General features: G+C 38.2%; 1 protein-coding gene across 1 annotated transcript in view; it reads right to left on the reverse strand.

The window, feature by feature from the left end:
* Window positions 1-13270, reverse strand: part of LOC124615783 (endoplasmic reticulum transmembrane helix translocase) — a 193784-nt gene that overhangs the window by 14218 nt on the left and 166296 nt on the right. Inside the window, exon 21 of the mRNA XM_047143898.1 lies at window positions 12261-12404. Coding sequence (XP_046999854.1) covers window positions 12261-12404 — 144 coding nt within the window. The remainder of the gene's footprint in view (window positions 1-12260; window positions 12405-13270) is intronic.

Consider the following 13270-nt stretch of genomic DNA (forward strand, 5'->3'; position numbering starts at 1 on the left):
AGGCAATACTGACCCTGTGACTTATCTTAGAAGAAAGATTAAGGAAAGGCAAACCCACGTTTCTAGCATTTGTAGACTTCGAGAAAGCTTTTTACAATGTTGACTGGAATACTCTCTTTCAGATTCTGAAGGTGGCAGGGGTAAAATACAGGGAGCGAAAGGCTATTTACAATTTGTACAGAAACCAGATGGCAGTTATAAGAGTCGAGGGACATGAAAGGGAAGCAGCGGTTGGGAAGGGAGTGAGACAGGGTTGTAGCCTCTCCCCGGCGCTATTCAATCTGTATATTGAGCAAGCAGTAAAGGAAACAAAAGAAAAATTCGGAGTAGGTATTAAAATCCATGGAGAAGAAATAAAATCTTTGAGGTACGCTGATGACATTGTAATTCTGTCAGAGACAGCAAAGGACTTGGAAGAGCAGTTGAACGGAATGGACAGTGTCTTAAAAGGAGGGTATAAGATGAATATCAACAAAAGCAAAACGAGGATAATGGAATGTAGTTGAATTAAGTCGGGTGATGCTGAGGGAATTAGATTAGGAAATGAGACACTTAAAGTAGTAAAGGAGTTTTGCTATTTGGGGAGCAAAATAACTGATGATGGTCAAAGTAGAGAGGATATAAAATGTAGACTGGCAATGACAAGGGAAGCGTTTCTGAAGAAGAGAAGTTGGTTAACATCGAGAATAGATTCATGTGTCAGGAAGTCGTTTCTGAAAGTATTTCTATGGAGTGTAGCCAAGTATGGAAGTGAAACATGGACAATAAATAGTTTAGACAAGAAGAGAATAGAAGCTTTCGAAATGTGGTGCTACAGAAGAATGCTGAAGATTAGATGGGTAGATCACATAACTAATGAGGAGGTATTAAATAGATTTGGGAGAAGAGGAGTTTGTGGCACAACTTGACTAGAAGAAGGGATCGGTTGGCAGGACATGTTCTGAGGCATCAAGGGATCACCAATTTAGTACTGGAGGGCAGCATGGAGGGTAAAAATCGTAGAGGGAGACCAAGAGATGAATACAGTAAGCAGATTCAGAAGGATGTAGGCTGCAATAGGTACTGCGAGATGATGAGATGATGAACCTTGCACAGGATAGAGTAGCATGGAGAATTGCATCAAACCAGTCTCAGGACTGAAGACCACAACAACAATTTAAGAAGGGTGACACTGAAACAAAGTTACTCATCAGGAAAAGGACTCTTGTAACAATTGTGAGAATTATCCTCCAGGAGGAAGGTGATCATTCCTCTTGAGCACAATTTGTGAGTAACGTGTGGCTTTCTCTCTTGCAGCATATAATATGATGTTTTGAAATGCAACACATTTTAATTCTCCAACAATTTCTGCACTATTCAAATAATCAAATGTAACTTGAGTTTTTAGATTGTCCTCACAAATTAGATCACAATCATGGTCATGACACACACTTCAGGATAAAGGACTCCTACAAGGGATGTTAAAAATGTATCCGACCTTATTTTTTTAATGTTTAAAGCAAGAATGGTGTCGGGGCTCGCACACTTTCTTTGTTTGTAAGTACATGTAGTGCACATGCTTAATTTTTTTCATGATTGAGGAAACAATCCGTTACCAGCTAGCTGTTGACAAGTGAACATGTGTAAGTGGTAGTCAGATTTTATATTATGGGCAAAATGACAAAAAAGTGAAACAGCATTATTGCATCAAATTTTGTTTTAGGCTTGGTGATTCTCAAGTTGAAACAATCTGCAAGATTCAACGAGTGTTTGGGGACAAAGCAATTGGTACCACGCATATAAAGGAGTGGTACAACCAAAGATGGCCACTCACCAGTGAAGAGTGAAGCATGTTCAGATAGGCACTCAATATCCACAAATGAGATTGTTATTGATCACATAAGGACCCTAGTGAGGCAGGTAGGCAAATCATGATCAGCAAACTTGCGGACGAGGTTAAAATTAGTACTGGATTCATTCATTTCATTTTAACAGAACATTTGGCCCTCAGGATGATCAAAGCAAAATTTGTGCTAAGATTGCTAGAAACTGAGCAGAAGCAACTTTGTTCAGAAATCGCACAGGATATGCTTGATACTGTGACCAGTAATCCCAACTTTCTGAACATAGAGGTCGCTGGTGATGAGTCTTGGGTTTATGGGTATCATCCCCAAGACCCAAATCAGCGAGGCACGTCAACAGCAATGTGAAGCCATGCTGACCACTGTTTTTTCTTTTTTTTTACTCCAGTGGCATAGTCCATCATGAGTAGGCTCTACGAGGATTACCAAGAGGTTCTGCATCACCTTCGTGAAGCAGTGAGATGCAAATGGCATGACTTACGGGCAGCGAGCAGTTGACACTTTCACCACAATAACGTACCCACCACCGTCCACAATTAATTCAGAGCTTTTGGCCAAACACAACACAGCAGTGGTTTGTCAGCTTCCCTACTTCTCTGACCTAGCACTGAGGGACTTCTGACTTTTCCCTAAGCTGAAAGATACTCTCAAAGTGTGGTGTGCGTACTGTAAGACCTTCAGTACGCACACCATCAGATTATTTGACTTGTCGCTCTACCGAAGTAGGTGAGTGTCAGCAATATGTCTCGTGGTCTTACCGTGACGTGTTTATCTTCTGCGATTAGGTCAGACGATAGAAATGCTAATTGCATGCTTAGAGTAGCAGATTGACGGTGACCAACTTTAAACAGAACTTGACTAATTTTCACACACATTTATTAAAATAATAACAAGCATAAAAATTACTTAACTTGGTTCTGGATGCTATTTACAATTGACAATCTGAAGTTCCTTTGGTACTGGTACATTAATCTTATTCTCACATATATCTCTGATACTTGACAAAAGTGTCTATACATTTATTTTCATGGCTATGTACAGGAATATGGTAATCTTATTAGGCGCAGACTGAAACTTGACTATAGACTGGTACAGACAAATGTAGAACTTAAACAGACTGGTACAGACTGGTGCAGACAAATGCAGACTGACTAATCGGAGGTCTGTACACTCGTTATAATACCTCGCGCATTCATGTATCACTGCGCGAGTGTGATCCGCGAGGAGAAAAGGTTCTATGTAAGCAGCAATCTCATTGGCTGCGTTACATATTAATACGCGGATCGGCAGAAGCAGAATTTGGTCCATCTGTATGGCAGCGCCATCTCGTAGTGCGGAGACAGACGAGTGCTGCGCCTGCGCTGTTGTGCTTAGCGGGGTGCACTCTAGTGGGAAGTTGTGTACACGCTGACTACGCAGAACTATGTACACAACACAAAGGGACCAGACTTCAGAACAAGGAAGACATTATGCAGAATTTGACAGAGCAACTGGCATCATACCTGGCACCAAATGGCTTTCTAGCGATGTTTCCAGAAGTTGCAGCAGCACTGGGAGAGATGTGTAGGAGCTGAAAGGAACTACTTTGAAGGTGACTGGTGTAAAGTAATTTTATCTGAATAAATGTTGATTTTATAAATAAAAGTCAGATACTTTCTGAACAGTCCTTGTATAAACTTTTTGCTGCTATATTGTCCACAGCAATAAACATCCAGACTGTTAATGCTGTGCTGTTTTGCAATGTCTTCCACTGAACACTGTTCTTCATTTTCTTTTGGAATCCACCAGACAACTTCTCTGTTCACCTGCCTATATTAACACATTTGTGTTAAAGTCATTACTTCATCTTCCATTCAGGTCTGGTCCCTGTTCTATTTATTTGTTTCTCTGTCTCTCTTGGTATCTTCTAAAATGCATTTTCCCATTCCTCTCTGAGCAGTACTCAGCTTTGCATCTGTTTTCACATTAAAAATGTGTGAAATAATATGTTTAACAAATGCAAAATTAAGATGTTTCCACTCTTCTGTTAATTAATTATTTTATTTTTTGCAGCCAGCCTGGTTGTTGGCTTCATTGTCCCAAATACAATATCTCCTCAAATGGTTCTATGACTTCATTGTTAGTTTGTACCAGTTTCTCTTTGAGTAAGAAAGCATTATTTAACCTTAATGTAATCAATTTTGAGGCCTACTTGCAAAGTTGCTACGTTGAGTTCTTCCACTGGCTGTTTAAGTTTATTTGCACAAGAGGCTAAACAGTAGAATGCCACAGGAAAATGAAGATGGTACAGATATTTTTCATGCTCTTCTTGTTTTCAGTAATTTCTGTTATCAAATTTTCACTAAATTTTCTCGTGTTGTATACAAGACATTTCCAAATAGCTTGAAGTTGTGGACTTGCCTGTGATGCATGAAAACATCAGTAGTATCCTAAAGCTACCAATGTATTATTACTGCTTGAGACACTAAACTAGAAAGGTAAGCAGAATTAAGTTTCAACTGGTATAACTTACTAAAATACTGAGAAGCCTCACTGGGATCTCTTACTAACGTGGCCTTGTCAACCAATGCCTTCAGTCCATTGCCAGTAGCATATTTCCCTACTTTAAAGACTTCACCCTTCTCCTCCACTATTTTTACAGTCAGAACCACAATTTCTTGTTACCTCTGAGATGCCACCTGTATACTAATATGCACCACACCTACGACCTTGCTGCAATTGAAACTTCCCTAAGATCCTGATGGCACTAACTGCACCATCTTTATCCTTGCAAGCATAAGAAACACCATTCTCAAATAGAATGGCTGGCCATTATTTATGAACAAGATGTGAAATTCTTAGTACAGCTGAAAGACATATATAAAAGTATAATGAAAGAGGACGTGTCAGGGAGATAGAGATAGATAGATAGATAGAGAGAGAGAGAGAGAGAGAGAGAGAGAGAGAGAGAGAGAGAGAATATCTTTGATCTCCTACACTCTCTGGGACCTGCTCCTTCATTTCTGTCTTCCCTAACCCTCACTACATGTGGCTGCAAAAAATTCACAGCACAGAAATGTGCACTTACATGCTAGTATGAAGTATGTCATTCCTTTATGATCTCAACATACTACAATAAATATTATGTTTATTCCAAGAGCTACAACTGCCTTTACACCTTACAGTAAACCCTGAGCACACAAAGTATAACGAACAGCTAATAAACAATTTCTTGGTAATTGTTTATAGAGTACCAGTCTCATTCCTTTGCAGAATTTGAACACACTTCCAGCTCAATGCCATTATGCCCATTGTTACTGATCAAGTTACATTGCTGGCCATTAGAACTGAACCTCAGATTGGAATGAAGTGTACTATTCTTGGATATGCAAATGATTAGCATCTCTGACACACACACACACACACACACACACACACACACAAAGAGGAGGTAGGAGTAACGTCGTCTACATTTTGCTGTACATAAGAAAGATTACACGATGTGTTTCTTACTCAGAAATCACATTTGAATGTTGGATGTTCATGAGAAGACCATGTTATGCCTCATGTAAAGAGAAACGTGTACCAGCAAATGTCAGAATTCAACATTAGCCGGATTGGGGACTGTCAAGATTGCAGTTTCTCGTTCCACAATAATGCTGCTCATACATGTTGAGATCCCACTACTATCATGCGAATATGGCATGAATGCATTCAGAAAGGCTGTAATTAACATCATGCAGCATCTCAATAGGTTCCCACAACTAGCACTCAGGAGGAAAAACATTGTTTGCCCAGTCGAGCAGGTCTGTACAGTCTCTTCAGTCAGGAATTGGGCCTGTTTGCAGCAAGACAGGTACCCACAGTGCAACATTATCTGAAGCACCACAGCCTATCTGCACAGCAACCACAATTAGGGCTTCCCCTGGAGCAGGAGTAGAGAACACACATGGTGACAGTGGAATGACAAATGACAGCTCCCGAGACAGTAGTGCCATTATGCTGTCTTTTCAGACAAGTCCCAGCTCTCCATACAGCAGTACGATTCATGAAGGTTCCACGAAGAACCAATGTCACCATACTGCATTTGTTATCATCATAAAGCCCCAGCTCCTGGTGTCATGGTATTAGGTTTCATTGCTTGCAATTCATGATTACCTCTGATTTGCGTAGCTGGTGATTTTCACATTGACTATTACATATTTGATGTGTTAAGGCCAGTGTCTGTGCTCCATCTTCAAGGTCTCCATGAGATTATATTTCAATAAGGTAATGCAGAACAACATATTAAGTGATCTCACATGACCTGCCTCAGTAAAGAGTGTTTGTCTGTTGCCTGGTTGGCATATTATCAAGATCTCTCACACACTGAAGACACCTTGTCATGGATTTAAGAATGGCACACCACCATCACCAGCCATTACTATAGGTGAACTTTGGCACAGAGTTGAAGAAGCATGGAATGATGTACCCCTATCTGTCATCCAAGTCATGGCCAGCCAGGTTCACTCCATTGCTGCTGCCAGAAGTGGCGGCTTTGAGTACTACATTTTGCACACCGTATATTCCCCCATTCTCACAAATTCAATCATGTATTCTGCCTACTATACTGGATAGGCACAAAATACAGGATTTCATTATTTGTTGTTCATACTGGTTTTGTAATTTGAGTGGCCCACAGGGTATTTCATGTTGACATTTCTGTTCCTTATACAAACTTACTGTCAAACAATTTTCCGATTTGGTTGTATTTCTCCATTCAGTAATGAAATTTTCAGACTGGTGGTCTGAAGACTGAGACACAAAGATCTGGGGAAACTGGAGTTGTAATGTTCGCAGCTGTGGCAAACTTTTCTCTTGCCATTTAATATTTGTTGCATGAGCTGATTTTTATCTCCAAAAGACTTGTTACAGCTGTCACAGAAGAGAATTTCTATGAGGGTTGTTATGTGCAGATGAGATATGTGTCTCACCAACCTGCGGATTGTGGAATAACTTTCTCTGGTAAAATTACAATCTATAAATAATATTTCAGATGGAACAGTAGGTTGCACCTGTGTTTACTGTCTTCCTGTGTCGAATCCCATTTTCCACTATACTTGCCATTCATTCACAAAAGTTTCAATATCAAGTGGATATAAATTGCTCAACTGCTTTATATGGAAATTTTAGACTGAGACTTAAATCAGTTACACAATCCCAAGACTTCTAAAAAACCTGCACCATGGCTTTGACTGACTTTTTGTGTGTCCTTAAATTAAAAAGGTCCTCTCCAAAATCTTTTTTAGCCTTAGACATGGAACTTTAAACATTCAAAACAAAAAATTACAGTCGATGATAAAGACAGTTGAGAAATAAAACCATAGCAATTGGAGTACAATCATACAAAATGGAAACTTATCGCTGTAACCAACAAAATTTGGATACATGCTACATAAAAAGTTTTATACAATTTAATCTATACTAACGTTTTTTTTGGTAAACATTTTTGGAATACAGTGACCAAATTAATTGTTATATTTAGATTAAAGTTCAGTCTTGATCACGTTATGTCTGTTTTAATGAGTAACCGGTTTCGGTTTTTTTCTATAAAACCATCATCAGACCTGTGAATAAATTTTAAGAAATACTAGATACCAATCCTTTGATACTGAACTTAATAAAATTTTGAAAGCATTCTATACGTATGACAGCAACAGTTATGAACTAACACAACAAATCCACAATATAGACATTCCAACTAGTGCAAATTTTGCCTCATTAGATATTAAAAATTTATATACAAATATACCAATTACTGGGACGATTAATATAATTAGGGATAACTTAATACAATACAATAATATGACTAAAGACGAAATAATCGAACTTATAGAACTACTTGAATGCACTTAAGATTACAATTATTTCTCATTTAATACTAAAATCTATTGTCAGAAAGATGGCTTAGCAATGGGAAATTCTTTGGCTGGGACAGTAGCAGACATTTTCGTAAACCACGTTGAGACGCAATTCTTGAAAAATAACCCTGATATCGCAAATAAAATCATATATTACAAGCGATATGTAGACGATACATTATTACTTTATAATGGTTCAAAAGACGAAATTGAGAAACTTGCTATAAAATTAAACTCTATGCATCCGAAGTTACAATTTACAGTTGAGCGTGAAAATCGAAAATCTATTAACTACCTAGATCTCACTATAACTAATAACAACGGGAAACATTTATTCACCATATACAGGAAACCTACAACCACTGATGTTATTATTAATGCTACATCATGTCATCCTGACAAGTATAAAAAAGCATTTTTTAAGTCTATGATATACCGAATACTAAAATTACCGCTAGAAGCTAATGAGATCAAAAAGGAAATGACCATCTTAAAACAAATTGCAAAAACCAACTCTTTCGACACACGACAGGTAGATATCATTTTTAATAAAGTACAACAATCACAAAGTACTCCACTAATAAGTAATCCAAAATATATAAAGATGACATATATGGGAAACATATCAGATAGAATCACTAACTTATTCAAAAACTCTGGAATAACAATAGCATTTACAACTGACAATACTTTACAACAAAAATTAAGACATACCGTAAATAAAGATAATGGAAAATCTACCAGATCAGGAGTGTACAAGATCCAATGTAGAGACTGTGAGAAAATATATATCGGCCAAACAGGTCGAAATTTTGCAGTAAGGTACAAAGAACATACGTCAGGTACCTCACGAACAAACTCTGTTTTTGGTCATCATATAACATTCAATAATCATGCTGAGGGGACAGTACAACAGAATTTACAAGTTCTTCATTATGCAAATAAAGGCTTACTTATGAATATCCTAGAAGAAATCGAGATATATGCTCATTTGAAAACCAAATCATCAATGCTGCTCATATATAATATAACATTCAATAATCATGCTGAGGGGACAGTACAACAGAATTTACAAGTTCTTCATTATGCAAATAAAGGCTTACTTATGAATATCCTAGAAGAAATCGAGATATATGCTCATTTGAAACCCAAATCATCAATGCTGCTCAATGAGCAATTAGATTTTCGCGAAAAATATTATTACGACCTTTTTGACGAAATTTTATAATAAAAGCATCTACTCTTTTGTTTTTTAAAAATATAAGATTAGTTATACCCATGGCAAAAGCAATGTATGTAAAATATGCTGCATCAGCAGTCTCATCAGTTATTCAGATATACATAATGTGGAACGTACTATTAGTTGCTAACTTAATGCTATAAAGAACATTGCCATAAAAACTACAGTTAAAACAAGACGATTCTGCAGCATCCAACAAAGATGCAATTGTGATGTAGGCGACTTGGTATAATCGATATATACCACAACGCCAAGGATTTTATATCTTTGATGTAACTGGCACTGTAATAATATTAAGCTTGTCCATAGAGGGCACAGCTATCACACATCGTAATTCACTGTTTTTATCCAAAATATAAATAAGTTGTAGACAAAACTATTATCTGTTAATCAGATATTTAAATGAATCAATTTTATGTTATTAGTGTATTTCCTACTTTTATACTTTGACGATGACGTCATATTATGAACGCTGATTGGCAGTTATGAAGTAGTGTGACAGGAAGTAGGCGGAGCCTCTGCATATTTAAGCTCGTGCTCAGCACTCATAGCCATCAGTTGACTGCACAGCAGCAAGGAGAGCTCCACCTACCAACCCAAGGGAGCCAATGGGTATAACTAATTTTATTTTATTTTGTTAAAAATTTTGACATCATTAGACTTTTTCATTCATTTAAGGATTGGTATCTAGTATTTCTTAAAATTTATTCACAGGTCTGATGATGGTTTTATAGAAAAAAACCGAAACCGGTTACTCATTAAAACAGACATAACGTGATCAAGACTGAACTTTAATCTAAATATAACTATACTAACGTCCCTGAGACAAGTCTTGTACTGCTGCAAGTTGGGCACAATTAAATGTATGTTACGTGTGTGTGGGATAACAGAAAAGAGCGTTGGAACTTATTTCATCATAGCAATTTCTTCTTACTTCCACCTGCACAAGAAACAGTAACATAAAGGGAACAAGAACGTTTATTGTGGAGAACTGATACATTCATGACTTACCATCAAAGCTGATGACATAGGGTCACTGGCTACAATATAAATAACAGAGTTTCACCGTGACACTGTTTGCAGCACGGAATAAGCACGCAGACAGCGCTCCACATGGCAAACATACATACATACCTCTCTGACAGATATTGGTGATCAGCTGATCACACCCCCACTGCATACATGATCTGTACAGGTCCTACCCCCTACATATAAATCATGCCTCCTGAAACACTGTGTGTGTGTGTGTGTGTGTATCATACACTTGAAAAATAATATACGTACTTCTGTAAGTAACAAATATAACAATGGAAAGTCCTGGTTGGAATATCAACAATACTGAAAAGGATAGATTACTACTCACTGTAAAGATGACACATTGAGTTGCATACACACACAACAAAAGACCACCAACAGTACTTTCACTTCAACAGCTGAAATCTCTTTTGAACCCAAAAATCCCTCCCATACAACCTGGTCACTCAGGGACAGCATATCTGCAGAGACAAGAATTCTTTTGCCCAATATGACGGTCTCATGAAGACCTTCAGAGACAGCCACTATCCCCAGACTTAGTCCGCACACAGCTTTGCTGTGCCATTTCCCCTCACTCTCAATCCTCCCATCACACCCAAGAACCAGCTTTGTCACCCAGTATCACCCCAGACTGGAACAACCACACAAATCCTTCATCAGGACTTTGAGTATATCTCATTATGCCCTGAAATGAGGGAAAACCTACCCAAGATCCTTCCCACCCCTCCTAAAGTGGTGTTCTGTTTCCCACTCAACCTCCACAACATCCTAGTCAATCCCTATGACACTCCCACCCAGCCTCTTACCACATGGGTCATATCCCTGTGGAAGACCCAGTTGCAAGACATGCCCAATCGACCCACCCAGCACTTCCTATTCCAGTCCTGTCACAGGCTTATCCTGCAACATCAGAGGCAAGTCCAGCTATGAAAACAGCCATGTTACATACCAATATTGCTGCAATCATTGCACAGCTTTTTACATAGGTATACTAGCAAACAGCTGTCCACCATGATAAATGGCCACCACCAAATTTTGGCCAAGAGCAAAGTGCACAAGCCTGTGGCACAACATGCAGCTGAACATAAAATGCTCAATTTCAATAACTGCCTCATGATCCAATCCATCTGGACCCTCCTCTCCGCTACTAACTTTTATGAACTGCACTGGTGGGATTTATGCTTACAACACATTCTCCGCTCCTAAAATCATCCCAGCCTCAACCTATGTCAACCTACTAACCCAACATCCTCCTCCCAACAGTTTCTGCACCTTCTGTTCCATCACTTCTTCCAAATTAATGTCCTATCACACTTACTGTGTGCCGCTCTCTGCCAAGGCCTCCATCAGCCTTTTCTCCTCCCCAGCTCCTCTACTTTTTTACTCCCCTCCCCCCACCCCCCCAACACCTAAGTGCGACTACAGTCTCGTCCTGCCACCATGTAGACCCAGCATGTCCTCCAGGCATCACTGACTTTTCTCCCCCACTCATACCCAGCTATCCCTCCCAATTTCCCATCCCACTCCAGACGGCTGCTGCCGTTCGACGTGACACAGTTGCATTTTGGATGGAAATAGTGGTTATGTGCACGTGTGTGTGTGTGTGTGTGTGTGTGTGTGTGTGTGTGTGTGAGAGAGAGAGAGAGAGAGAGAGAGAGAGAGAGAGAGAGAGAGAGAGAGAGATGCCTGCTTATGTGAATGTGTGTGTGTTTCTCTTTCTGAAGGAGGCTTTAGGCAAAATCTCAATATCTGCAAGTCAATGTGTCATCTTTACACTAAATAGCAATCAATACCTTTCATAATACTGTTGATAAGTGACAAATCTTTCACAATTTACCTACACAGTTATTCTGTTCCCATCAAAATGTTTTACAATTTCTGTTAACTGAATCTTAACATTTGTTATCATCTTATCACTGCATCCAGTGTCTGAGTTATTCAGCTTTGGTTCAAAGCAAATTGTAAGAACATGCTAAACAACAGCTAGTCACAAACTGTGCAAAGAGTCTCACTCCCACACCCCAAAAAATCATCCCACTGAATTTTCCAACTGCCATATCTTGTCACAACATCTCCATAACCTCATTTCAATTTAACTATCAGAAAGAAATTAATCTTTTACATTTTTCTGGGTTTTATGAGCAAAAATGTCATATAAATGCCAGTTTTACCTCTTATTTTGATATAAACCATTAAATAACAAATTGAATATTGTTATTATTAATAAGCATGACTGCTCTAAATTCTATGCATAGGTGTACTTACCTCTGCAGGAAATTCCACTATTTCAAACTGGTACGCCATTTCAGGCACTAGTCCCATAGCTAAAATTAAAATAGCTGCAGCCGACCCAACAATGCTGTATAGTAATGCTTTGTTCTCTGTTAAACTTTCCATGAATGGATGACCCTGTAGAAGTCCATTACAAATGTTAATATAACAATTAATAGAAATGTTGTTAGTATTAATTACAACTTGATCTACTGATAAATCAAAACTTAATCATGTTGCATCAGCAAGATTGGCAATTATTATCTGAGATGCAGCCTCCAATAACTGTGACAGTCCTTCACCAGCAATGAAAATAAAATCATGCCAGCAAAACATCAAATAAACATACAAACATCTACTGAAGACCGCAAGAGAAATTTGACAGGCAAGAGATCAATAAACAGTCACAAATGCCTCAATTAGTTAGGTTGTTCTCCATTCTTGTTATTTATGTAACACCTAAAGTGAATCTCAATCTTCCACCTATTGCCTAAGATCTCCCAAGTGATGATGGCAGGGTAAATGAACAACAAAAATTAGCAACAGAATCATAGTCTATCATCCTGTACACATACAAAAATTAACTCTTTCAGACCTGAATTTTTTTCTGGAGGAAGGAAAATTTTTCTTTATGGAGTAATGCTCTTAGGTGATTTTTTAACTGATTTTAGGTGCAAGATTTATACAAAAATACATAGTTTGTGCACTTCGCTTCATTTTATGGACTAAAATAACTAATCACAAATTATTATCTACTGTAATAAATAGTAAAATGACAATTGAATAATTACCATACAAAATAATAACAATATTCAATTACACAGTGGAATATAGCAAACCAACCACATTTGTGTACTCTGATGGTCATGAGCTCTGACTTGCTGATATTTTTATAGTGATGCCCAACAGTTGGCAGCACTCGTGTATGATTGAAAGGCTGGACATTCACAAATATGTATCTCAGGTTTCCATAGGGAAAAAATAGACACAATAAAAGTAAATGT

The sequence above is a fragment of the Schistocerca americana genome, chromosome 5, assembly GCF_021461395.2.
Source record: "Schistocerca americana isolate TAMUIC-IGC-003095 chromosome 5, iqSchAmer2.1, whole genome shotgun sequence".
Taxonomy (NCBI): Eukaryota; Metazoa; Arthropoda; class Insecta; order Orthoptera; family Acrididae; genus Schistocerca; species Schistocerca americana.